This window comes from Phoca vitulina, unplaced genomic scaffold (genome assembly GCF_004348235.1).
Source record: "Phoca vitulina isolate PV1807 unplaced genomic scaffold, GSC_HSeal_1.0 scaffold21, whole genome shotgun sequence".
Lineage (NCBI taxonomy): Eukaryota > Metazoa > Chordata > Mammalia > Carnivora > Phocidae > Phoca > Phoca vitulina.
Genome location: NW_022589724.1, coordinates 28,810,111 through 28,835,642, shown reverse-complemented (window position 1 = coordinate 28,835,642; position 25,532 = coordinate 28,810,111). Strand labels below are relative to the sequence as shown.

The following is a 25,532-nucleotide window of genomic DNA, read 5'->3' as shown; positions in this document are numbered from 1 at the left end:
GTCCAGTGCGGGTTCCAGTCCCACAGAGAGACGGGGATTGGAGAAGGGCCTACTCCCACCCAGCCTCCCAGCTTCGTAAGGCTGCCAGAGGGCCGGACAGTCAGCTCCAAGCTGTCACTTGCCCCAAACCCGTGGAGTCCTCAGAAGGGCCTGGCTCTGGAGTCGGGGCTCCAATCGCTAACCCCAGTTGGGAGTAAGGTGCAAGGGCTGAGGGCTCCGCGCCTGCCTCAGGAAAGGGTGCCTGTGAGGACGGGCCCCTGAGGTGTTGCGCCTCCCCAGGTGGGCGAGGCCCCTGCTGGCTGCGCGGGCTCACGGCTCGGGCAGGAGCCTGCCCCTGGGCGGCCTCGAAGCTACGGGTAGTGCCAGCCAGAGGGAGCAGCGTGGTGTCAGGTGGCGGGGTGGCAAGGGCCGGGCTTTCTGAAACAGGTTTAGGGAGGAGAGGGTGCACGTGTTTGAATTCAAGCATGTCTTTCCTCGCCGTCTGTCCCTCCCCCGAGGATGTAGCCTCTCTGCTCGAAGGGGAGAATGGCGTTTAGTGGCTGTTACTTCTTGTTTACCCGGTGGGTGCTTTATCAGACCCACCCAGGGCCATCGCCTGGCTTAGCAGGTCCCTTGGTCGGGTTAGGTGACGTGTGTCTCACTCATTCGTTCTACAAATACCTGTGGAAGCTGCTGTGTCAGCACTGATGGTGGGGCGGCAGACACGGGCCCTGTCCCCCGGGAGCTTCAACTCTCCAGTGACAGACAGTAGATCCTGTTGCATCGGCCTTGAAAATATATCCTGAATCAGATCAATCTCACCACCTCGACCCACACCACAGTCTGTCACCTAAACACCACAGCGGCCCCAGAGTTGTTTTCTCAAGACAAAGCAGCTCCAGGCAGGCCCGGAGGGGAACCCTTCGTGGGGTCCCACTGGCATGGCAGCAGGCCGGCCTCCTTGCCCCGTTCCCACAGCCTCTCATGACCTCCCAAATGATTGCCTGGCTCCTTCCAGCCTCCCCTTGCTGCCTGTGCCCTGCTCACCAGACCCCTGGCCCGACCTTAGCCTTTGCCCAGCCTGGAGCCCCGGTGTGGAAGGCGTCATGTAGCTTATCCGTATTCTGGAGAAGCCCCCACCACCGACCCACTTCACTGTCTGTCCCCAGCATTCACACCTGGTCTGTTTTCTGTCTCCTGGGAGGGTGTGAGCCTCACATGGCCAGAAGACTTGCTTGCTGGCCCCTGAGCTGGTGCCCAACACATAGGTGCTCAGTAAAGTCACATACGTGGGACAGTCCCACAGGTGGCTCATGCTGTGGGCAGGGCTAAGAGGACTCCATGGAGGGACAAGGAGGGGCTGCTGGCGGACGGCTCATGCCGAGCCACAGGCAGGGGAGAGCCTGCTCGGCAGGACTGAGGGGAACAGCATGTGCACACTTCCCTGAGTGCTCCAGAGAGGGGAGGAAGACCACGTGCCTGGGGTCAGAGGAGTGGGAAGTGGCACCTAGTCTCTGCCGCGGCCACGGGGTGCCAGGAAACCCCCAGGGCTTTTCAGCGGAGGGGGGTGGTCGCCCCCCATATGCTTTTTTTAAAAAGAGACTATTTTTTAGAGTGGTTAAAGACTATTTTTTTAGAGTGGTTTTAGGTTCACGGCAACACTGAGCGGAAAGTACAAGGAGTCCCCGCAGGTCCCGGCCTCCCCCGCTGTCACCTTAGTCATCCAGCCTGCACGGGCGTGTCCCTGCCGGCCGGGGCCGCAGCCTGCGTAGGGCTCACCCTTGCTGTGTGTCCATAGGTTTTGGCCTGTGGGCGACATGGTGTCCGTGGTCTGGCGTCGGCGGAGGCCTCTGTGGGCCTGGGCCTGGCCATGCCAGGGGAGCAGGGAGGGGCCCGCTCGGGGGCAGGGGGGGCAGCCGTGGGCCACACAGCCGCCCCCCAGTAACGCCGGGCCGCCCCCCACCCCGTCTGCCCCGCAGTGCTAGCCTACATGCAGCTGCTGGAGGACTACTCAGAACCGCAGCCGTCCATGTTCTACCAGACGCCGCAGAACGAGCACATCTACCAGCAGAAGAACAAGATGCTCATGGAGGTGTACGGCTTCAATGACTCGTTCAGCACCGAGGCCTCGCAGGAGCTGGCGCCGCCCCCCGCCCTGCCCCCCAAGCAGCGGCAGCTGGTAAGCCGCCCCCCGCCCCGCCGCCGCGACCCTCTGCTGCCGGGACCACGCGGCTTCCCACACGGGTGCTCCCACTTCCTCCCGACAGGCTCCCCCGTCTCCCCGCCCTGGGGGTGGCAGCGCCCTTCTCTTCCAGAGCAGCCCCACGCAGCTGGGCCTGGCTTGTGCTCAGAATGTCTGCTCTCTCTGCTCACAGTCTCTTGTATTTTTCCTCTCTTCTTGGGCTCCAATATAGACCTCCCAGAAAGGAGGGACTCAATCAAGGCACAGGGCCTGGTCTGTGTACGGCCATCTGTGGACTTGATTTACATAATGGCCCAACTACACAGAGTGACTGACACCCCACCCTGGCCAGCGATGGCCCCGTGCAAACAAGCTCTATTGAAGCACGATGGCCTTACACAGAGCCGTCTGTGTTCCTGGCATGGCACCCCGTCTCCTCTGAAAAGCCTCCCATGTGAGGAGTCCCTGTAGGTACCGAAGCCCAAGTCAGCACAGAAGGCAGGCTGTCCTGCGTGGGACCAGGCGGGTGGGCAGGTCGGCCGTGCCTGCTGCACGCCGGAACCCTGTTCCTGCGGCTCCCAGCTTACCAGCCAGGTGGACCGTGGTCAGGTGGTGGAGTCCAAGCATCTCGCCGGGAAGAGTGCACCTCGGAAAGGGATTCTTTGCTGTTCAGAGCTGCATATGCTGTGTTGCTCATAGGCTGACGAGCCTGGTAGTGTTTTCACCGCAGAGGGGCCTGGCCATCTTCCTTCCTTCGTGAGAGGACGTGAAGGTGCTGGCCTGCCTTTTCTGGGAGGCAGCTGCCGACTGGACAACCAAGACCCCGGGTTACTCCTCGAGCCCCCGCCCTGCCCCAGGGGCCCCTGAGCCTTCCTGCATTCAGGAAGCTCAGGGGCTGACCAGGCAGGGCCCAGGACTAGCTGTGTCTCACGACTTACACTCAGGGCCTCAGTTCTTCACCCACCCTGCCCACCCCAGGAACCCCTGAATATGCCCCAATATGAATCTAAATGGCTCTGAAAATGTTTCATAAAGGGATCTTTACCGTGGAAATAGAAATGCCTGCCCCAGGGAGCCCTGACCTAAAATGTTTGGTTCAGCGGCTGAACTGGATTTCGTTGAGATCTGAGACAGTCTCAGCCCCTCCTGCCAGTGTCCACAGGTGCCCATCGGTCATCCTTGGGCATCTTCTCTGCACCATGGAGCCCACAGGCTTCACACAGGTCCCTAGGGAGCGCTCTTGGACTCGGAGCCTGTGTGGGAGAGCCCACCGAGCGCTCCGCATGCTGTCCGGGCAGTAGCGAGGGGCCCAGGAGTGAGGCAGACACCCTGCTGAGCACTGAGGCTTGGTTTGGCTTCACGTGATCCTCCCCACAGCCTCTGTCACCCCCATGTTAAGTCAACTGAGGCTGAGGAAGCCAGAGAGACTTCATTGGAGCCCATGCAGCGCTGGAAGTAGAAGATGGGGGACCAAGCCCAACTCTGGCTGAAGCCCAGCACGGCTCGTGACATGCCCTGCGCCTGCCGCGTGGCTGCCCTCTCTCAGACGCAGATGCAGGAAGGCTTGTACTCCATTTTACCAGCAAAAGTAGTACTCGTAATTGTGCCTGTTGGCCCCCGTACAGCGTGGCAGGCGCAGTTCTGAGTGTTTTACGCACAGACGGTCCTAGACAGGTGTCCCCATTTTACAGATCAAGAACCTGAGGCACAGGGACCTTTAAATAATGCTTGAGGCCAAACAGGTCCCAAATGGTGAGGCCCAGGTTCAAAGCCAGGCGGCCTGGCTCCAGGAGCGCACTCTGCGGAAGCATGGATAAGTGCAGGGTCTGCTCCCCAGGGGAGGAACGTGAGGCCCTACGTCAGTGCAAGCCAGGCCCGTGGGGCCCCGAGCCCGCTTGGCCTCCTTCCACCTTGCCACCGCTTCCAGTGGACACAATGTGTATGAAAGTTAGCTTTTTAAATCGCTCACAAGAAGGTGAAGGAGGGCACCGTCTCGTCCGGGTGGACTCTGGCGGGCATCTGTGATTCCTCAGCTGAGCTGAGAAGCCATCCCTCTCCAGAATGTCCAAGCAGAATTAGGTAGCAGCCTATGGAGGCTTCATGTGCACCTGCCTGACTGTTCTCTGCTTTTCTCCCTCCTTCCCTGTCCTCTCTCGTCCCTTCTGTCCAGCAGGCCTCCTATGCTGCTTCTTCCTTCTCTGTCTCCTACTGTGTCCAGCAAACTAAAGTGGCCTTCACCCCCGAGGACGGCAGTGCCGCTCAGGGCATCAGTGTGTCCGTCTCTAACTCCTTTCTCAGCCGGCACGGCAACTTGCCTGTGCCCTCGGTGAGTCGCTCCCTGCTGCTCTTTGCTTGGAAACGTGAGTGCGAGCTTTCATTTGTCGCCTGTGCCTCCCGACCTGCGTGCTGCTGCCCAGCCCTGACTCTGTCCTCTTGCAGACCCTGCCCTAGACAGGAAGGGGCATGCACGGTTGGTTCTCTGTGGCCCGAGGACTGTGTGAAGGGGCGGGGTGGGTGGGGTGGCGGTGGGGACCGGGCGTGTTAGTGGCCACGCTCTCGGCATCACCACTCAGAAGTAAACTGGCAGAAGCGTTTTGGCCTTTTTGTTCTGGTCTCCCATTGGGCCGTGGGTCAACCCTGTAAGTGTTCTGTATTTAAAAAGAAGTCTTCCTCCCATAGGAAGCAAGGCCAGGGAGAGCAGGCTTTAGCAGGACATGAGAGTTCGCGTGTGAGGGCCTTGTCGGCTAACTTCTGCTGTGTAGCAAACCACTCCAAAACTCAGTGGCTTAAAACGACAGTAACCCTTTGTCATTGCTTAGGACATGGGTTGGTAGGGTGACGGCCCATCTGATTGTGGCTGGCCCCACCAGCACCTCTGGAACCTCGGCTGGGACAGCGGGCCGCTGTGGCAGTGCTCCTCCTGACCCTTAGCCTCCGTGAGGCCAGCCCGGGCTTGCTCCTGCGGCAGCCGGCGGGGTGCTTGGGGAACTGATGGGAGCAGGCAAGGTATCTTCAGGCCTAGGCTCAGAACCGGCCCACTCTCTGTCACTTCCTGGCATTCTCTCCGTTGAGCCACGAGGCCAGCCTGGGATTCCAGGAGTAGGGAGCTGGACTCCGCCTCTTGCAGGGCTGCTGCCAGATCACCTTGCCGAGGGACGTGGCCATGGGAAGGGCATGGGTGCAGCCAATTTTGTAAATAGTTTACTTCTGAAACTTAGGGGACACTAACACTTTGGGAGGCATAGTACTGGTCTGTTATCTTTTGCTGAAATCTGCATCTGTCCGGGAACCTAAAGGGCTACCATTCTTCCTTTAATCTGTTAAGATGAGACTGAGCAGCAGGGGAAGAGCTTGGATGGGGCCATGTTTGGGTTCTGCTTAAAATCAGTTTTGCCTTTGGGTAGTTTATTTATCCCTCCTGGTCTCTGCTTCTTTCCTTCGAGATTACACTTGTCTCTTATTTTGTGGTTGTGAGGATTAAGTAAAATCAGGTAGGAAAGTTGATTATTACAGCTCTTGGTCTCAGAGTCCGGGGTTCTAGGCTCGGCTCCGTCCTCATTCTGCACGTGACAGCTTGGACAAATGGCTTCACCTACCTGGACTTCCTTTTCCCTCTGCGACCTGGTGACTGGTTGACCAGGTGACTCACAGAGACCTAGCCAAGCTCAGGCTCCCTGTGTGGTTTTGTCTGGTTTCTGTCTTTGAGAATCATCCATGTGGGGCCCGGGTTAAGACGGTCCTGCCTGCGTGAGGAAGGCACTGTTCCTTTGGCTGCTAGGGCCTAACTTCTTAGAGCCCTCAGCAACCCTGTGCTTGCTGTAGGAAGGCTGAACGCCCCTCCCTCCCCACTCCCGGCCCTGCCCTGGCACACAGACACCCTGTCTCCTCAGCAGGCACTTCTGGCAAGCTCCTTTCACAAATTGTGCAAAACTTGGCCTTTACATAATCCAGCTCTTGACTGTTTTTTCCCCTCTATGAACAGAAAGTAAGTGTGAGTTATCCTAAAAAAGTGTCTACAATGTCCCTTTTGAACAGTGTGGGGTTAGAGGGCTTGTCAGTGAGCAGAACTGTTTGCTACAGAGTTGATGAAAGTTTGAGGGCATTTCAGTGAAGTTTGGGCATGAGTGTGTCATGGTTTTTATCCCTTGGGACGCAGGGGAGTCTCAAGGCACCTTGCATTGGAAAGACCACATTCTCTGTACCAACGCCACAGTGCAGCCCAAGGGAGTGAGCTACTAAAGGGGCTTTATTTCTTAAAAGGAAAGTCCCCCCAGCCTCCAGAGCTGTTAGTAATGGCCTGAATGTTTGGAACATTTGACATCTGATGTGCTGAAACCCCGGAGAAGTGGTTTAGTGCAATGCCACCATATTCTTCATGTGTTCTCTGCTTACATTCTGAGATGAGCCCCAGATAAAGGGCTTTGGATTGCTCTTAGAGCGGCCCTTTATTCCTGAATCTCATCATTCTGTTGTTCCTGGGCCTGTGTCATCCTTCCAACATGGAATTCTGAAGGGGTACCCCTTAGGAATACAGCATTGGTCAAATGGGAAGACACCTCACCCTCTCAGTGACCTGTTACTTCTGACGGGGAAGATTCTAACCATTAAAAACCTCTTGGGGCACCTGGTGGCTCAGTCAGTTAAGTGTCAAATTCTTGATTTCAGCTTAGGTCATGATCTCAGGGTCGTGAGCTCAAGCCTCGCATCAGGCTCTGTACTGAGCGTGGGGCCTGCTTAAGAATCTCTCTCTCCTCTGCCCCTCCCCCCACTCATGCACGCAGTCGCACGCGTTCTCTTTCTAAAAAAAAAAAAAGAAAAAAGAAAACCTCTTGAGTTAGAGCAGGAAAGCTGCATTGACCAAGCTTAATTGAAGTAGGGGCTCAGGGACGCCTGGGTGGCTCAGTCGGTTAAGCGTCTGCCTTCGGCTCAGGTCGTGATCCCAGGGTCCTGGGATCGAGTCCCGCATCGGGCTCCCTGCTCCGCGGGGAGCCTGCTTCTCCCTCTGCCTCTCTCTCTCTCTCTCTGTCTCTCATGAATAAATAAATAAAATCTTTAAAAAAAAAAAAAAATGAAGTAGGGGCTCAAAAAGCATCTTGTTCAGTCTTCTCGGTGTTCCAGGTTGAGTGTGATACAGCAAGCACAGGGATTCTCCCTGTGCCCGTCATGCAGCAGGAAGGATCCTGAGGCAGGGTGTGAATAAGGCCAGGAGAGTCACAGGCCGTCAGCGGGAACCCCGTGGGCTGTGGAGGCAGGACAAGGTCAGGCAGAGCTCCATGGGGGGAGGTGGCATTTGAACTGTGGCCTGAAGAACAGTTAGGATTTCAGGGAGATAAGGAGTAAAGGTCAGGGAGAACGAGTCCGAGATATTCCACACAAAAGGACCTACCTGGAGGATGGGGACTAGAAAGCCTAATGTGCATTCTGGAAGGTGGCCTCCAGTGTAAGTGCTCAGGGATCAAGGTTATGGGGGAGCTGGCTGAAGGGTGGTGCCCGTAGTCAGCCCTTCCATGTGTCCTCAGGGTCAGCACACCTTAACTGAAACCCACTGCTTCCCCAGTTGCTCCCTCCTGAGCATGGCCCTTGGGGGTCAGACCAGGGGGTGCGCCCCCCCGCCCCCTCAGCATCTTCCACCCCATCTGCTCAGCTCTCTCATCCCACAGAAGTGTTCACTTGCAGTCCACGGACTTCCTGTCCTGCCCAGCTCGTGCTGCATCCTAGGAAACTGGAGCATCTGTGCAGACAGGCGTCCAGACCTGATGTGTGGCCTCTGGGCCGTTACGCCGGCTTCAGTAGAGGAATGTGTTTTGGGAAACTAGGACTGAGAGGCAGGAAAGATGTAGAGAGCCATGGGCAGCCTCCGCAAGGCCCAGGGAGGCCGGGCCCCTGTTTCTGGTCTGATCCCACTGGGCCTTGGCAATGTGCCTGCCCCATGGGGGCGCTGGGAGGTGTTGCAGTGGTGTGCCTTCCTACAGACGGCTCTCTGACAGGACGCTGGGGTCCTCCCTTTCTGTCCCCAGACTGTCTCTTGGTTACTGGTAACCCTGGGGCTGCCTGCCATGTTCTCACTGCAGCCCCACCACATTGGCTGCCTTCCGCCTCCACTCCAGCTCTGGTCGCTGCGGCGTCAGCCCTTCCCCTCCGCACTGAATTCCCATGTGCTGTCTCCTTTTCCTGGCCCTTCTCTGGTTTGCATTGGCTCTGGTTCTGAACCCTGGTCTTGTGAATCTAAAAAGAATCTTAAAAGTTGGATGGGGTCTACGTTCACTTTACTCTTGACCAAGGTAGTGAAAATCTCTCATGGGGCGCCTGGCTGGCTTAGTCAGTGAAGCATCTGCCTTCAGCTCAGATCATGATCTCAGGGTCCTGGGATTGAGCCCCACATCGGGCTCCCTGCTCAGCAGGGAGTCTGTTTCTCCCTCTGCCCCTCCCCACCTCTCTCTCTCTCTCTCAAATAAAATCTTTTTTAAAAAATTTTTTTAAAAAGAAAAAAGAGAATCAGTAACCATTAGGGTTGCCAGTGCTTTTCAGGTATGGAAATGTTGATGTCGGAGAAATGACCTTCCCGCACCCCCAAACTGTCTTCTGGTGCATCCTTTCTTTGCTGACTGCAAGGTGCTGGTTTTTACTGTCACCAGGAGGTCTGTTCAGGTGCTAGGAATCTGTGGAAATACTTCTTTACCATCTTGGCTTCCAGAAGATTCTGAGTAAGTAAAACTGCTAGAAGACCCACATTTTGTGAAGAACTTGAGAAGTATCCATAGGAACTGTCATTTGTTTAAAAAAAAAAAAACTCTTCAGGGCAGGAAGTCATGTCTGTATCATCTTGAGGACGTCAGTTACAAAGGGCAGGGTGGGGGGGTTTCTAGAGCCACCAGTGTCCCTTTCTGGGCAGATGGTGATTGAGTGTGGAACTCGGGTTTTTGGACATCAGCACACATGCTCTCACCAGAGGGCCTGCTTCGCAAACTCTGTCTCTCCGCTGTGCTGTCCCCCAACAGTGCAGCAGCGAGGGCCCACTCCCTGAGACATGTGGTGGCTCCTGAAGGCCCACTGCCGCATCTGTCCCTCACCTTTTCTGCCCTGAGGAGTACCCAGCAGCTGCCACGGAGACTGTGGGCTGAAAGACTAGTCTAACGGCCACACGGGAAGGGAAAGAGTAAAGGAGAGATGGTGGAGCGGGGCAGAGGGAAGAGAATCGCCCGGAGAGAAGCAGACAGAGTCCACGGGCTCGGCTTGCTTGGCACAACACACTGTGTGTCTTCTGCTGGAAAAAAATAAGCCCCTGCCTCCCTCACCTCTGTTCCTTGCTTCTTCCTGAGGTCACCTTATCTTTATGGCTTCCTGACCTGCTTAGAGCTCACTCACTCTGAGAGATGAGAGCGGGGGAGTGTCCGTGGACAGCACTTGCAGCCCAGGGATGGGGAGTATTTCTCCAAGCTCCATCTCTCTTGGGGGTGCTTTGTTCCATTGGCCTGCCAGACGTGCCAGAGGTTTCCTTCGGAGTGGCCCGGCACTGTCGGCCCAGGGAGAGTGAGGGCCGTGCTGCATGCGAGGCTCGGGAGCTGGTGGGTGTTTCAGATCCTGCAACTTGGAGACTCTTGTACTCTACCCCATTCTTGGGGGCCTCACCGCAGAGTATAGTCTACAGCCGCAAGTGCAGGCATCTTGCTAGACCCTGGACTTGCTGGGCTAGGGAATTAGACCCCACACAACTAATGGATGACAGGAGCAGCCAAACCCTTCTGCTCCCATCCTTGTTATTTCTTCTTTTTTTTTTTTTTTTTAAGATTTTATTTATTTTTATTTGAGAGAGAATGAGAGAAAGAGCATGAGAGTGGGGAGGGTCAGAGAGAGAAGCAGACTCCCCGCTGAGCAGGGAGCCCGATGCGGGACTCAATCCTGGGACTCCAGGATCATGACCCGAGCTGAAGGCAGTCACTTAACTAACAGAGCCACCCAGGCACCCCTTCTTCTTCTTCTTCTTTCTTCTTCCTTCTTCTTTTTTCTTCAATTTATTTATTTATATAGAGAACACACATGCAAGCCGGGGGGGAGAGGGAGAATCTCAAGCAGACCCCCCTCCCAGTGGATCGCCCTATGTGGGGCTTGATCCCACAACCCTGAGATCACAACCTGAGCCAGCCAGGCGCCCTGCATCCTTGTTATTTCTGTGAATGTTTCCACTATCCACTGAGTTGCCCAGGCAAGGAAATGAGGTATTGTCTCTCCCCCCCCACCCCCGACCACCACACACACGCACACACACAGCACGTTTACATGTGACATGCACGCCCACTCACCAAGCCCTGCTGCACTTCCTAGCATATGCCCTGAGCTGGTCCTCTTCTCCAGCCTTGTCACCACTCCCCTGCTCCCCGCCCCCGGTGTCGCCTCTGTGGCCTCCCTGCTGGCCTTCCTGCCACCACGTCCCCTTCTCAGCACTGGTCAGATTCCCGTGTCCCCTCAGCACTGCGGAGCCTTCCGTGGCCTCACCAGCTACTTCTGCTCACCTGTCTCCATGCCCGGGCCCTCCATACCCCCCACTTTGTCCTGGCACCAACTCCTCAGCTCTCCCACACATACTTGCTTCTGTCTTCTGTTCCACCCTTCCTGATGTCTTCCGTCCCCTTCCGCACCATATTTTTCCTTACTTGCTGTGTGGACCTGAGCATGCTGTCCCCAAATCAGTAGACCTCCATTTCCTGTCCAGTGATGAGAGCCTGGAATTGTCCTGACATAAAGCATAGTGTAAGGCACACAAGCGGTGTTTAATAAGAAGGGAGGCATTATAATACTTATTTTCACACTGGGAAAATGTTTCTTTCTTTTGTAATGCTCAAGTTCTTTTTTCTCAAGGTCGTAAATCCTCTGAGGGTAAGGACGGGGCTTATGATGTGCTTGCGGCCTCAGTATGTAGCTCAGGGCCGAGCCAGCAAGTGGCAGGTGCTCTGATGCCGAACTGACTGGGAGGATCTTAATTCACCCAAAAGCAGTTAGCAGGGACCAAGGAGGCATCTAGCTCTCTTCCTCTACCCGTCACCACATCCATCTTTCCCCACTTGCCGACATTTCATTACAACATGATGCTGACTCATCCACTTCCATGCATCAGACATACTGGTTCCAGACTGTGGCCGAAAACCCAATTTCTTTCTCATTTTCCTTCTCTGCTAACCCATAAGGCTCTGGCTGCTGGCTGTCCCCAGAGCTTGGAGACCCTTGGCCTTGGAGACTTGCCGAAGCAGCCACTGTGACTCAGCCATTTCTGCCCCTCCTTTTGAAGACTTCTTGCTGCTTTTTTGCTGGTGCTCATGGCATTTTAGATGGTCATTGCTCTTGGACCAGCTTCAGACCCAGGAAATAGCTGTACCCCCTTGGCAGACGTGCTTCTGACTCCCATCGGTGACAGTCCGGCTGGTCTGGCACCAAAAGGACCCCCTTGGTCCTTGTGAAGGTCCTGTGGTGACATGAACTCTAAGGGTGCTGTCCACACACACAGACTCGCCTGTACCTTCACACTTGAGGCTGCTTGTCACTGCTCTGTGATGGAGAGCTTACTCCACTCTAGAGATGGGGAAACCGGAATAGAGAAGCTGAACCGTGTCATTTATTCAGTCTTAGTTAGAGCTAAGGTTTTAGGAATCCAGATCCCCACTATGAAGAACAGTGTCCATTTGACATTTATGAACTGCTTAATTGCCAGTAAATAATGGAGACGTGGCAAGGCTACATAAAAAGAAAAGCCCGTATGTAGGCTGGACATCAAGAAGAGGGTTTTTGTCCTTCATGTTCTGACACATTACAGAGTGTAGCTACAGCTCTAAATAGAGTTCTAAGAATAAGTATAAATTAGAGTCCCTGGCATGCTGTTTAAATCCAAACTGAGTAAAAATAGTTTAGTCAGATTTCTAGAACCGAATTCAAATCATTTTTTAATCCATACTAAATCTTTCTATAAAGAGTCGATGCTCTTAAGGTCAATATTTAGTGAGTATACCGAGCATCCTAAAACGTGTTGGAGGTTTTTGCAAGAATATTATTAGCCATGAAACCATTAGCCCAGAATCTGTTGTTTTCAAGGAGAATCTTGTGATTCGGGTTGCAAAAATATGTTACATGAGAAGAAATGCAATACATTTCCACTTTCACCTATCTTACTACCTAAAATTCTCCCAGGCAAAACATTTTTGGGTTTTTTGTTTGTTTGTTTGTTTGTTTTACATCCTTTGTTAATTAGAATGTTCAAATGTGTTTTTGTTTTTGTTTTTTTAAGATTTTATTTATTTATCTGACAGAGACAGCGAGAGAGGGAACACAAGCAGGGGGAGTGGGAGAGGGAGAAGCAGGCTTCCCGCAGAGCAGGGAGCCCGATGCGGGGCTCGATCCCAGGACCCTGGGATCATGACCTGAGCTGAAGGCAGACGCTTAACGACTGAGCCACCCAGGTGCCCCAGTTCAAATGGTTTTTAAAAATAGATTCCACCAAGAAGTTTATTCAAAAAGAGAGAAGGTATTTTTTGGATCCAGGGTGATGCTGATGTTGCCTTTCTTTGATGAGTACTGTCCCATCACTCCTACACCCGGGAGTGGCTCTCCTTGCCAGGAGCAGAGAGAGGTCCCCGGGGCAGGTGCTGGTGGCATGGGCCTCAGAATCTGCTGCTTGGCTTTGGAAACTTACCCTTTGACATTATGTAAAACATAGTTGTTATAAATTAACACAAAGGCATCAAAGAAGGAAGTTGCTTCTGGGCCTAAGGGGGCCCCCCGAAGGAAGGCTTTGGTAAAGAGTAGTTGACTGGGACCAGGAAGGAGAGAGGAGACACATCGAGCAGACTTCCTCCCAGTCATGCCGCACAGAGTGACGAGGAATGTTATCAAGGGTCCTTCCTGGTGACTTTCCTTCTCTTAAGAGCCAAACCAGGCCTGCTGCTCTCCAGGAGACCCATCCCCCAGAGATGGCGGAGGGTGTTGTGCAGTGGCTGAAAGCTTGACTTCCTTCCAAGAGAAATCGCTTAGCCCCATGTTGTATTGACACTTGCAGTCTCTGGTTTAAGGGAAGTGTGAGCCCAGGACCAGTGCTGAGCTGCGGTTCCCAGTGCTTCTAGAACTGTACGGGAAGGAAGCCCAACCCACACTAAAGCAGCCGTTGCCCTTGGGTGTGTTTTCTCACAAATGATGGAGACGAATGTAAGCCTGAAAGCCAGCCGTCCAACAGCGCCTCTGTGTTGGTAAGCAGCATCCAGAAACACTGAAGTCATAAGCCTTGCTTGAGCCAAGAGTATGCAGTAATGACCAATCTCTGGCAACTTCTGTGCTTCCCAGACACTTTACGACAGTAAAGTCCATTCACTCAAATGATGGCATCGCCCGGTAATTGGGAGGGTTGAAAGTTCCTCAAAGCTCGGAGCTCCAGTCACCGCGACTGCAGAGCCGGCAGGGTCACCGGCCTGTGGCTCTGGCCACGGCTGCTGGCACACTCTGCCCCCTCGGACACCCCCGTTCGTCCCGACTGTCACAGGAATTAAATGGAATGTCTGTTACAGTGAGGAATCAGAATTTTGCATTTAAAGATCTCTATTCCTGCTTTCTTGCCAGCACAGGGCTCATCCCTAGTCATCTTTCATGCCAAGACTAGAGTGGAGACAAAGTATCCTTGAAAACTGACACCTGGCCAGCTTCGGGGGGCTTTGCGTTCCAGCGTGTGCACGGCCACACGTCGACATATCGGGTTATCAGCCATCATTTTTCCACCCAGAAGACTCACAGCGGTTCGTTCACGTGTCTGTTTTCAAAAGAGCAGATTGCCAGTTCCTGCATCTCTCGTGAGGGCAGATGTCTCTGCATCCCCGGCTTGTATGTCAAGCCTCAGCTCCCTGCCTATTGCTTGCTGGTCATCACAAAACACTGAGCCAGGGAGATCTCCCAGCCAGATAGTAGGTGTATCCCACAGAGCTGTAGGATTATACGGTTGGGGCGTGTCACATGCCCAGAATGTTCGGTGAGCGGGACATCCCCTGCACCTCTCTTAGGAGCCAAGCTGTGTGTTATGAGGTGTGTGGCCTGCACTTTCAGCCTGCTTCTTCATCCTTGTGATAAGGATCATAGCAGCCCTTCGTGTAGATGAAATGAGATGATCCATGCAAACCCTTAGCACCTCATCTGACCAGCAGGCATCATCCTTCCCAGATGGTCCTTGCTGGCACTTTGACTGATGGTGTGATCGAGGCTGACGATGGGGACCAGGCAGCCCCTCCTAACTGCTCTCTTTCCCAGGAACTTGCTCTGGCACTCCCAGATCTTCTGCAGAAATCTGCAGTCTCCAGCCAGGCAGCACCCCTCGTGGTATAAGATCCTCAGCCCAAACAGGCTTACTCTGGCTATAAATAAAAATTCCTGCCACAGAAAGCACAGCAGCTCTCTGTCAGAAGCACAGCCAGGCACCAGCCAGGTCCTAGAATAAACTCCAGGCAGTGATGAAGTGGTGTTTCTGCTCGGCGGCCAGCCTGCCTTTCTCCCTGCCACGATGAAGAATGTGGTCTTACAGGCTAGAAGTACTTCTGCAGAGACTGGCCTTGTGGACAATGGTGTGATGATGAGCCCCAATGCGGCCCTCCCCTCCCGAGTTGCAGGAGGGGCACTGAGGGTGCTTTATGTGCTTAGAGAGCCATGCCTTGCATCTCCCCACCCCCTTGAAGGTATTTTTCAAGCTTGGCTCTTGTCCCAGCAGGACTGCATAGCTGGAATACCAGGGCTGCTCACAGGCTGGGGCTGCTGAGGGAGGGAAGGGCAAGCCGGCTGGGGAGGCTTTGTCCTGGAGATGGGAGCCTCCTTGCTTTCTCCTTGGTGGCTGCCCCTCCCCTGCAGCACACGTCCTTGGGGCATCCAGAGCCTCTCCGCCCGTCCCCGGTCTCCCAGTGCTCTCCCAGTGCAGCGGGGGAAGCTTGTCGGTTACCCTTCCCCGCTTGGAGCCGAGACATTGCTGCGAGTCAGGCGGTGTTCTGGGCGCTTCAGTTATAATATTAGAGTCAACGCGTACGTATTCCTTTGTTCGGGAAATAGGTAGTAGACCCCGTTAAGCCCCTCAGCTCTGCGGTTTGGAGTGGCTCCCAGACTGGTACTTCGGCAGGTGAGGGAGGCGAGTTGAGAGTGTTCGTCACATGCCACCACCGTGCTCAGGACTGCAGAGCGTCAGCTCAGTAAATCCACACAGACCCTCCGAGAGGAGTGCTGGTGTTTTCATCCCCGTTTCATTTATTTTTGTTTGTTTTTTTATTCAAGTGTAATTAACATACATTAGTACATGTTTCCATCCCCATTTTAAAAGATGAGGAAACCAGGGTGCCCGGCTGGCTCAGTCAGAGGAGCGTGCAGCTCTTGATCTCAGGGTCCTGAGTTCGAGGCCCACGTTGAGTGTAGAGATGACTTAAAAAATAAATAAAGACGAAGAAACCGAGGCTCACGAACTTCAGTTACTTACCCAAGGTCACACAGGTAGAAAGAGATGGCCCAGAGCCCAGTCTGTGTGACTTGAGATTGCCCTCAGCAGTCACCCTTGTACCATCTCCCAGAAGCATCCACGGTGTGTGTGAGTCGGCCACCCGACTCAGATCAGAGCTTGTTCAGAAGGTCCCATCAGACTTGGCAGCATCGTGTGATCGTGCAGAAACCGCTTACGTAGATAGGTCAGGTGCTCAGTCACTGCAGGGCCTGCTCGAGTGCTGAGTAAGCTTACGTTGGGGGGTGGGGGGTCAACGAGGGCAGTGTCAGGACTCTTGAAAGAACTGGCATATCCCTCAGTCTGTTCAGGCTGCTCGAACCCAGTTCCACAGACTGGGTGGTAATACACAGCACGGTTCTAGAGGCGGGAGGTCCAAGGTCAGGCTGCCAACAGGGCTGGTGCCCCTTCCGGTCGCAGACTTTTCATTGTGTTCTCACATGGTGGAAGGGCAAGGCATCTCTCTGGATCCTCTCTTATATGGCACTAATCACGTTTACGAGAGGTCTTAAGAGCCTCCCAAAGGTCCCCACCTCCTGATACCACCACCTGTGGGAGTTAGGATTTCAGCATATGAATTGAGAGATACAAACATTCAGCAACATTGATCTTAAACTAGTTGAATTCATGCGCAAGGGAGAGTCCTCTGTCAGATCTCAAGGCAGCAGCTACCCTTGGGGATGCGCAGGCAAGAGATCTGAGAACCTGGCTCCTGCGTGAGACCGTGAGACCGTGAGGCCGAAGCCACTGCCTGAAGCGGCGGTGTGGGCTTCCCTCAGGGTGGCCTCCCGGGACCAGGCCCTGCCATCTGCTGGCCAGTGCGTTCCCCCACACGGTCTTCTCTGTGGCCTTTCCCGGCCAGTGAGAGCCTCACTATGGGGGGACATTTACCAGGGATGCACTGGAGAGTCCCAGAAGCCAAACAGTTTACCCCACTGCCATCCCCAGCAAGGCGTAGGGTGAGTCCCCTAGGCCTGGGTGGTCACTGGGAAAGGCTGGTGAAACGTGGCACCTGGCTGAGGGCACTGTGGATACTCTGGCGCCTCAGCCCCCAGTATGAGAGCCTCGGAGCCGGGGATCCCCTCATGCAGCTCGTTCAGAAAGAAGGTTGGGCACGGAACTTCTTACCAAGAAGCCAAACCTTCAGTGTCTGTCACTCAGAACACGGATGGCACTCCCTACCGATTCGTTTGGCCACGTACAGGGTTGGTCTTGATTTTGGGAGTTAGATGGAGAAATAGAATGTGTGAGAGGGAGTAGGCACCACGGGCAGGTGTCCTGAGTCTGATGTAAACCATCCAAGCCAAAGGAAGCTTTAATCAGTCCAGCCAGGAAGGAGCCAGGGCCAGGCCAGCAGCAGGTGGGACGGAGGGGGGAGCATGCCTGTCACTTGAGTTGTGGCCACTCTCAGTCCAGGACAAAGTGTAACTTTGTAAAACCACCTAAGGATGTGAGTGGCTTTAACCTCCTGTTTAAAATTTTATTTCTTCTTCCTCCTTTTCCTTGTCCTGGGTTCTGAAAATCCAGTGGCAAAATGCAGAGAACGTTTGAGTGAGCGATGTGCACGTTTGTGTTGAGCTTGGCTCTTGTCAGATTCCGGCATCTGTAGTGGGCAAGTGGGCCTGGCAAGGACTTTGGATACAGACCCTTCCACGTGCCCTCTCCCATTACCCTGTGACAGCATCAGGTTGTCAGGCCCTTTATGGGACATGGTGACATTGTCAGGTTCTGAGCCTGGTGGCCCCTGGTCCCAGAGCTCCTCTGTCCCTCCTCCTGCAGCAGAGCCCAGGCCTGGACAGTGCTCGTCGACTAGGAAGCTGCGGGCATTCACTATCACCCCTCAGCCTGGCTCCAGACCTCTCTCTTGATGAGAATCTGGGAGAGTGTAGCCTTGCCCCTGTAGGGTGGTATCAGAAGCCTTGCAAGCCCCTTCATTTGTTAAAAAAAAAAAAAAAAGGAAAAGATTGTATAGGAAGGGGCATGAACTCAGAAATTTTTAGCATTTTGATAGCACAGTCCTTCCAACCATTTTTAAGGCCTAAACCTTTCCTTCCAAAAGCATTTCAGGTGGATTACGGTATTTAAAAGGCTGTAGTGTTTGACTTTTGAGGGATAAAACCAAAGAGATTCATGCAGAAGATTCAAAATGAGTAAATAGGACCCAGGTGTCTGAGTGCACATATTGAATTTAGCCACAAGTTCTGAAGGGACGAAGGCACGGGTTGGGTTTGGCGGAGCAGAAAGTGGGACCACCTGGACAGCATGCGGGGCTGGCTCTTCTTTGGGGGTGCCCGCATCCCACTGTTCAGACACCGAAGAAGGGGCTGGTCGGTCCTCAGGCCCTTCTCAAGGGAGGATGTGCCCGGGTTGGGGAACCTCGGCCAGAGGAGTGCGGGGGTTGGTTTGGCCTGGTCGGTGGTCCTCATTAGAATTACTGTGAACAGCCTGCCACAGCTCAGCTGAGTTAATCTAATGACTTTTTCTCTTGTCTGTTTTCTTCTTCCCATCTTCCCGTTTTTGTGTCTGTCTTCCGCCTTGATTCTGTAGTATAAATCTGTGTTTAGGTCCTACTCCCAGGATTTCGTGCCTCACAACCAAGCTTCCGTTCAACCTTTCCTTCCGCCTACCTCCTCTTCCTCTCCACATTTCCCGCCCGTCCACCAGTCTCAGAGCTCTGACTTAGCGGTGCCAGCCGTAGCCAGTCTGCCTCCCAGCACCGTGGACGGGCCTCTCTCATCTTCTCAGGAGAGCAACTTTCATGGGAACACTGTCCGCCTTCCTTCCGAAATCTCTCTCACTGACTCGCCCCAGACGCCTTCGGTGAGAACTCAGCGCACACCCCCCTCCACGTGGGGCTGCCGGATGGCCGTTCACGAGCCCACCGTCACCGCCCGTCACCGGCAGCCAGGCCTGTTGCCGGCATGTGCCCCGTAGCAGCGGGGCTAGGTCCGGGTCCCCGGAAGGTCACAAAGTGCAGTAGTAGCCTGTCTGTCTCCAGAGCAGAAACGGGAACCTTCCGTACGAAGTTCCCGTCAGATGGGGAATCTGATTTTCCACCAACGGATTAGTGACCACTTAGAGACAGTCCTCGTGCGCACGAGACAGAAAATGCTCCCGGTTTTCCGTTGGGTTGTGTGTTGTTAGAGAAAGCTACCAACACGCTGGGAAGACAGGTGCAGACAGGACCCTGACAGAGGTCAGAGGTGGTGGCCTCTGGTGCTGAATGTGGTGCTGACGGAGGGCCTGCTGCCTGCGCCGTCCGCTCGCTGAGCTCTTCATCGGAGCACGGGGCCACCACCTTGCAGGGCGCAGGGCGCGGCCGCATGTTGACTTGTCTGGTGTCGCCTCTCTCCCTCCCCGGCCCGCCGTGGCGCTGGGAACCCCTCTGGGGAGCGCAGGGAGGAGTGCGCCTCCTCAGGGCAGTTGAACGGCCCTCCCCCTCTTTGGGGAAGATCCAGCAGGAAAGTTGCGTCCCTGTAACACAGGCAAGAGTTGGCAAAGCAGCAGCGTTCTCTGGCCGGGGGGAAGCTTCCCAAGGAGCAGCGAGGGCCCGCTGCTGCCCCTTTTCCTCCCCACGGGAGGAGGGCCCCAGGCAGGGCCAGCCCTCTGAGCCGTGTCGGCTGCCTAAGGGGCCTGTCACATGTGCACTTCCTCTCATCCTGTCTCCCCCAGAGTGAAAACACCAGTGAGGAGGCTGGTGAGGGTGAATACGTCAATCTGTATTCCTCTGGCCAGGGCAGCGAGGAGCTGGTTCACTCTCGAGGAGTAAGTAACCTCGGGGCTGCCTCGTGCATGTGGCCTGGCCTGGCAGGGTTGGGCCCTGCTTCTGCCTGGCTGAGCCTCCCCGGTCACTAGTAGGCAGGCTGGGGCCCCGCCGCCTTGCCACGAGCATGGCTCCGTGGGGAGAGGACGTGGCTCCTGGAGGAGGTCCTCCCTCTGCTTTCAGTGCGTGTGCCACTCTTCAGGCCACAGGGGTCTTCTGGAAATCTGCAGAGGCAGCATGGTGTTGGCCTGGCCACACATCGGTTGCTCTCCGGGATTTCTTTCTGTCCTGTCTTCTAGTGTTGAGGTCCATCTTCCGTCCCCTACCCAGAGGGCGGGAGTCTTTTCTCCTACACCACCAAGCCTCCCGAGCCTTCGCCCCCTCGTGCTCCCCCAGCACTCTCCTTCATCCCCACAGGAACAGCTTCCTCAGAAGCCGGGTGGGTCTGGCAGTGAGCCCCTGCTGTGTTAATGCACCTCCCTCCTGAGAGCGTAGAGAAACACCTGATGTGGCCCCCTTTGGCTGACTTCTGTCCCAGCTCGATATGGCCGTTCTGCTGAGCAGTCAGCTTGCCGGGTTTTGCTGCAGCAAAACATGAACAAGTTCAAAAGCTTCAAAAAATAATGAGTCCCTGGAGAGGAGGTGCCATGAGGACTCGAGTCCTCCCTGGTGATCAGCTCACAGGGCCCAGCCCATTAAAAGTATGGTCACTCCTCGTAAGATGCACCCCCCCCCCACCAAGGGCATCCCCACAGGATGTTAGCTGTCCACACAAGGCAAGCCCCACTTTAGGCATTAGCAAGTCCTAGAACACGAGTTTTCACTCCGGTGGGATTCGACCCTGTCCATGGAAGCTGTTTCTCTTCTGATGTTCGCTCCTCACCTGTCCGCTCTGGTGACCTGTGCCCCCGCATCATCCAGCTTAGCCTCCACACGATGGAGCCTATCCCTAGCTGGCCTTCCGTGGCTCTCCCCCTCCACCCATGACCACGGTCAGTGCTGACTTTTCCTCAAAGCACTGTCCCTGAGGATAATCCGTGTTTCCATGCCGCCCTGTGGCCTCGGTGGCAGACCAGGGATGCCAGATAGCCATGTTGTCACTGATTGGGATGGGTCCAGATGCCCAGGGCCAGGCCGCTGGAGGAGAGGGGGTTGCACTCATGCGCTCGAGCAGTTAGACCCCTTGGAACCATACTGGGAGGCAGTTGAACATGGCAGTCCTGAGGACTTGGTTTAACTAGGAAGTCAGCAAAGGTCTGTTGCACACCGGGGGGGCACCGTGGTTAAAGACACAGGTTTTGGAGGCAGACAGCCCTGGGTTTGAATGCAAGGTGCAGCCTTCTAGCTGTGTGGTCTTGGGCAGGGCCTTCAATCGCTCCCAGCCTGTGTGTGTGTGTGTGAGTGGGCACAGTGATGCCAGTGAACAGACAGGGTCTTGGTCAGGGCCGGGCGAGAAGAGGTACATGAAGCCCTTAGCACAGTGCTTGGCTGAGCCTGGCCGAGTAGTGGCAGCCGTGACAGTCCTTTCTCCTAGGAGGTGCTTCGGATGGCTTCATCTAGGTTGGCAGCTGACAGAGGTCCTAAGTAGGGGCACCTGTCACTGTCCATAAAGGCAAGATGCTAGTCCGAAGAGGGCCTTGCCCTTCCTGTGTCATTAACCACATTCACGGTTACCTTGTTCACATGTCGGATTGCTCCATAGGAACTTGCGCTCAGAGGCCACTTGCAGGCGGGAATGCTGGGAAACAGATCCTCCCAGCATGGGGCATGTGCTGTCACAAACCCAGTACTGACTTCTCCTTTCAGGAATCACCAGCTATGAAAGACGGACATCCCAGAGATCCCTCGTCGGCCAGCAGCGCGGCCGGGAAGGAGAGCAGAGACGGTGACAGGTAGGGAGTGACCAGGTGGAGCAGGTTCCCTGAAAGCTGCAGGCCCGGCTGGGGAGGGCGGCCCCTTGCCCACAAGCATGCCAGGCCTGCGGGAGCTTGAGGTCTACACCCTTTCCTTTCTTCTGACTCGCGAAATTCTGTGTGTTCAGGGTAGAAAACATGGCAAGTACAGAAATGTGTGAGTCAACCAGGTATGTCACTAATAATCCCACCCTTAAAGGCCTTCATTCTGGCATGCAGTCTGCCCTACTTCCTGATTATGTGCTCACATATGATCTACTCTACAAATGACCCATGACAGTCTTAAATCCCAGGCCAACCTTCCTCGGCCTCTTGCAAGTTCAGGCGCACTAAGGGGGTGTCAAAGACCCCCGAAAAAAACTTTTTATTGTGAGTTACTAGATGTGGTGTGTATATTGTGTTGTTAAACCATTTGAAAGTAAGTTATAGACATGACATTCAGCCCCTAAATACTTCAGTGTGCCTCCTAAAATATTTTAATTTTTTAAAAAGACTTATTTATTTTAGAGAGAGAGAGTGAGCATGTGGGGGTCGGGGTGTGGGCAAGAGGGGGAGAGAGAGAGAATCTCAAGCAGATTCCCCACCCAGAACAGAGCCCAACGCAGAGCTTGATCTCACGACCCTGAGATCATGACCTGAGCTGAAATCAAGAGTTGGATGCTTAGGGCTCCTGGGTGGCCCAGTCAGTTATGCATCTGCCTTCAGCTTAGGTCATGATCCCAGGGTCTTGGGATCCAGCCCCACATAGGGCTCCCTGCTCAGTGGGGAGTCTGCTTCTCCATCTCTCTGTACCCCTCCCCTGCCTGTGCTCACTCTCACGCTCTCTCTCAATAAAGAAATATCTTTTAAAAAAAAAGAGTTGGATGCTTAACTGACTGAACCACCCAGGCACCCCTCCTCCTAAAATATTTTAAAAGCCTACCGTATTACAATACCATCATCACACCTAAGAAAATTAATAATATATTCCCTCATATCATCTGATATGCAAACCATCTTCCATTTCCCCAATCCTCCCTAAAATTAACTTGTGTAGCTTATTTTTTTAGAACCAAGACCAGTCAGGAGTCAGTGCATTTAGTTGTATGTCTCTCCAGTCTTTTGTAACATTTTTCAGTATTAGCACAAGTCACACCTGACCAGGTTTAGAAATATGTAGTAAATTTCTCCATGTGTAGGGCCTGCAGATCCACCCTGCCATCTGCAACTTCATGTTGACATGGCCTTCTTAGTGAACTGTTCTACAAGTTCAAGCTTTTCCTCCCTCTCCAGGCCAAGGTTCAGCTACCTCTGGGGTTCTAGGCACAGAGCCAGGCAGTACCCACTTGTCAGGCCTAAGCATAAATGGTTGAAGAGGTGGTAAAAATAAAATAGCAAGAGACAGGAATAAAAACAGAAAGCATTCATTCTGTAGGGGCCTGCTGCAGAGGGCTGCCCGCCCAGCCTGCTCGTGGCCAGTCCTAGGTGCTATGCATATGGAGTCTGCCTGATCCGTCTGCCCGGGCTAAGATCTCCCCACGGGTTAAGCAGGGGGTGATGGGTTTTGTAGTTGAACACCTGGTAGCAAACGGTGTCTGCACCAAGCAACGGGAGCCCACGGGTTCTGCCTCCAGCCGCACTGAACCCGAGAGCACCATTTTTCAGAGTTGCAGATGGCCCTTGTAAAAAAAAAAAAAAAAAAACCCAGAAGGATGAGCACATTGACTGCTTAGAAGCAATTATGAAAATGTTGTCCTCTTTCCACGAAGGCCAGAGCACAGACCCAACACTGAAGGGACATGTAGCAGATGGTTCTTCCTAGGACCGTGTGTGATTTTGCTCTGGGCCATCCTTGCCTTACTGAAGGCACAAATTTTTATGTCTCACATACTCAGGGTTAAAAATGTGGCCTATGACCACCAGGCTGGCATGGTGGAAATCATCAGAATAAAATGGGGATATGGGAGAAAATGCCAGGGAGGCAAGGTGCCTGCACACCAGCGTCCGTCTGCTCCCGGAATGCCCCCTCGCTGCCCCACATTTCCCCTCTGCTGGCGGTTCTCTCCTCCTCCCCCTTCACCAGCAAACTCCTGCTCAGTGCCGCAGGTCTCCGCTCGGCTGTCCTGCCGCAGGGGCCTGCTGCCCTTCACACCGGGCTGGGCTTTCTGCTCAGGCTACTGCCCTTACTGCTCGTTTTAACATCAGTCTCTCCTGCTACACCCAGCACCCCAAGGACAAGGGCCAGTCTGCCTGGTTCATGCTTCTCAGTCCGACAGGTGGCCCTTGGAAAAGACTTGAGGAATGACATTAATAGCCATGCAAACTCTCCCAACCTGCTTGCCCTTTTGCTCTTCCTGTCCTCGGATACTGACTGTGTATATGGTGGCCTTGACAGAGTGACTGATCCCATCACTTATTTAAATAGCTCAATGAAACCTTCTTGATCTTTTTTTCTTCTTTTCATTTTTTTCTTTTCTTTATTCTCTTTTTCTTTTTTTTTTTTTTTTTTAAAGTAGGCTCCACGCCCAGCATGGAGCCCAACACAGGACTTGAACTCATGACCCTGAGATCAAGAACTAAGCTGAGATCAAGAGTCAGATGCTTAACCCACTGAGCCACCCAGGCTCCCCAGTCTCTTTCTTAATCCCTTCCATTGACAGAGCATCCACAGAGAGCAAGAAATGTCCCAAGGTCACAGAAGTCATCAGTAGTGGCGCTGGAAATCCAGTCCGTGCCCTGGCTTCCGGCCCCCACTCAGGCCCCCTGTGCTGGGGGTGGGGAGCAGTATGGCCTTCATGTGGGAGCTGCAGTTCCAGGAGAACCTGTTAGGGGCAGTCGTGACTCATAGTTACGCAAAGGGCCGTACTACTTCAGCCCCCTGGTGTCCCGGACCCCGGTGTCTGCTGGACCCTTGCAACATAAACCACTTCTCTCTCTAGGGCCTCAAGGTCACCAGATGGTTCAGAGTTGGCTCGATCGGAGGAGGAAGTGGATGAGCTGTCCCTCATCGACCACAATGAGATTATGGCAAGGCTGACACTCAAGCAGGAGGTGAGTACAGGCCTTGTGCGGTCTGGTCCATAAAGGGGGTGAGGGGGCTTTGAGGACAACGTAACCTTGAGGTGTCTCAAACAGAAGGACCCATGCAAGGCACCAACACATGAGATGGCCACCCCACATTTCGTGGGCTCTGTGCACGGCATTTATCCTGAGCCATGCCTGGGCCACTGGGGTGCTGAAGGATCCTGGGCAAATGGATGGCCTCCTGGAGAAAGTGCACTGTCCTCTTCTCTGACACTTCTAGAGAGTCATCTTGGGCAAGTCACTTAACATCTCTAAGCCCCAGAGGACAGGACTCTGGAGGATATTATAACAGTGAAACCCGTGTAGGGTGCTCAGCATAGAGCCTGAGCGTGGTGAGCCCTCATTAGCATAAGCTGCCTTCACATTCGTATTGACCAAATAACCCACTGTAGTTTTGGTGGGAGGCACAGTCTGATTTAGAAATCTCTGGCCTGCAGCCGCCTCTGTCCTGTGGCTTGTCAGGAGGGCCTTGTGCGATTCTGGAAACACAGAGGAACCTCTTAATGTGATAGCCCCGACCCAGCCCTGGGGAAGTGACGGTGTTTCTGGGCTCCGGCTCCATGGCAGCGCACACACGGACGCACAGACAAGCAGGCGGATTCTGCCCTTTGCACAGTGCTGGGCTGGGCCGAGCAGAACAGGCAGGGCAGGGCAGGGCAGGCGGGGACAGTGGGGCAGCTGGCTTCTCTGCAGAGAGAAGTGATGCTTTGTGACCCTTGCCAGAAAGTCCTTCTGAAAAATCAGGTCCTGGGCATAGCTACCCTCAGCCTTAGCTGGAAATCCAAGATGCTCTCGGGACTCTGGAATCCAGGGGTGAAAACACGGATGCCCTGGAGAGGCAGGTGCATCTCTGAAATTGAGGGCCGTGAACCCGTGGGGGCTCGTGAGGTTGGTTTCCTTCAGAACCAGAGGTTGGGGGCGGTGCGCTCAGGCAGGCCTGGTGCTGTGCTCCCATTCCTGGCCCTGCTGACCGCTCGCTCTGGCTTATGGGCTAAAGCTTCTGTTTGCCAACATGAAAGTAAGACTTTTTACTTAATTGGCAGAGGGCAGCTGGTATCATAGAAGCGACGTCAGGCACAATTGAATGTGTTTGTGACGCTTTACACTCCTCTGAGGGCTCCCTGTGGAAGTATTTGT

General features: G+C 54.3%; 1 protein-coding gene across 9 annotated transcripts in view; it reads left to right on the top strand.

The window, feature by feature from the left end:
- Window positions 1-25,532, top strand: part of RAPGEF1 (Rap guanine nucleotide exchange factor 1) — a 117,228-nt gene that overhangs the window by 76,541 nt on the left and 15,155 nt on the right. For 3 of the 9 annotated variants that reach the window (XM_032419102.1, XM_032419099.1, XM_032419103.1), the window contains 6 exons: window positions 1,959-2,158; window positions 4,332-4,487; window positions 18,204-18,476; window positions 19,329-19,421; window positions 21,226-21,311; window positions 24,251-24,362. In XM_032419102.1, coding sequence (XP_032274993.1) covers window positions 1,959-2,158; window positions 4,332-4,487; window positions 18,204-18,476; window positions 19,329-19,421; window positions 21,226-21,311; window positions 24,251-24,362 — 920 coding nt within the window. The remainder of the gene's footprint in view (window positions 1-1,958; window positions 2,159-4,331; window positions 4,488-18,203; window positions 18,477-19,328; window positions 19,422-21,225; window positions 21,312-24,250; window positions 24,363-25,532) is intronic. The other 6 variants (XM_032419106.1, XM_032419107.1, XM_032419100.1 and 3 more) reach the window with 5 other exon arrangements.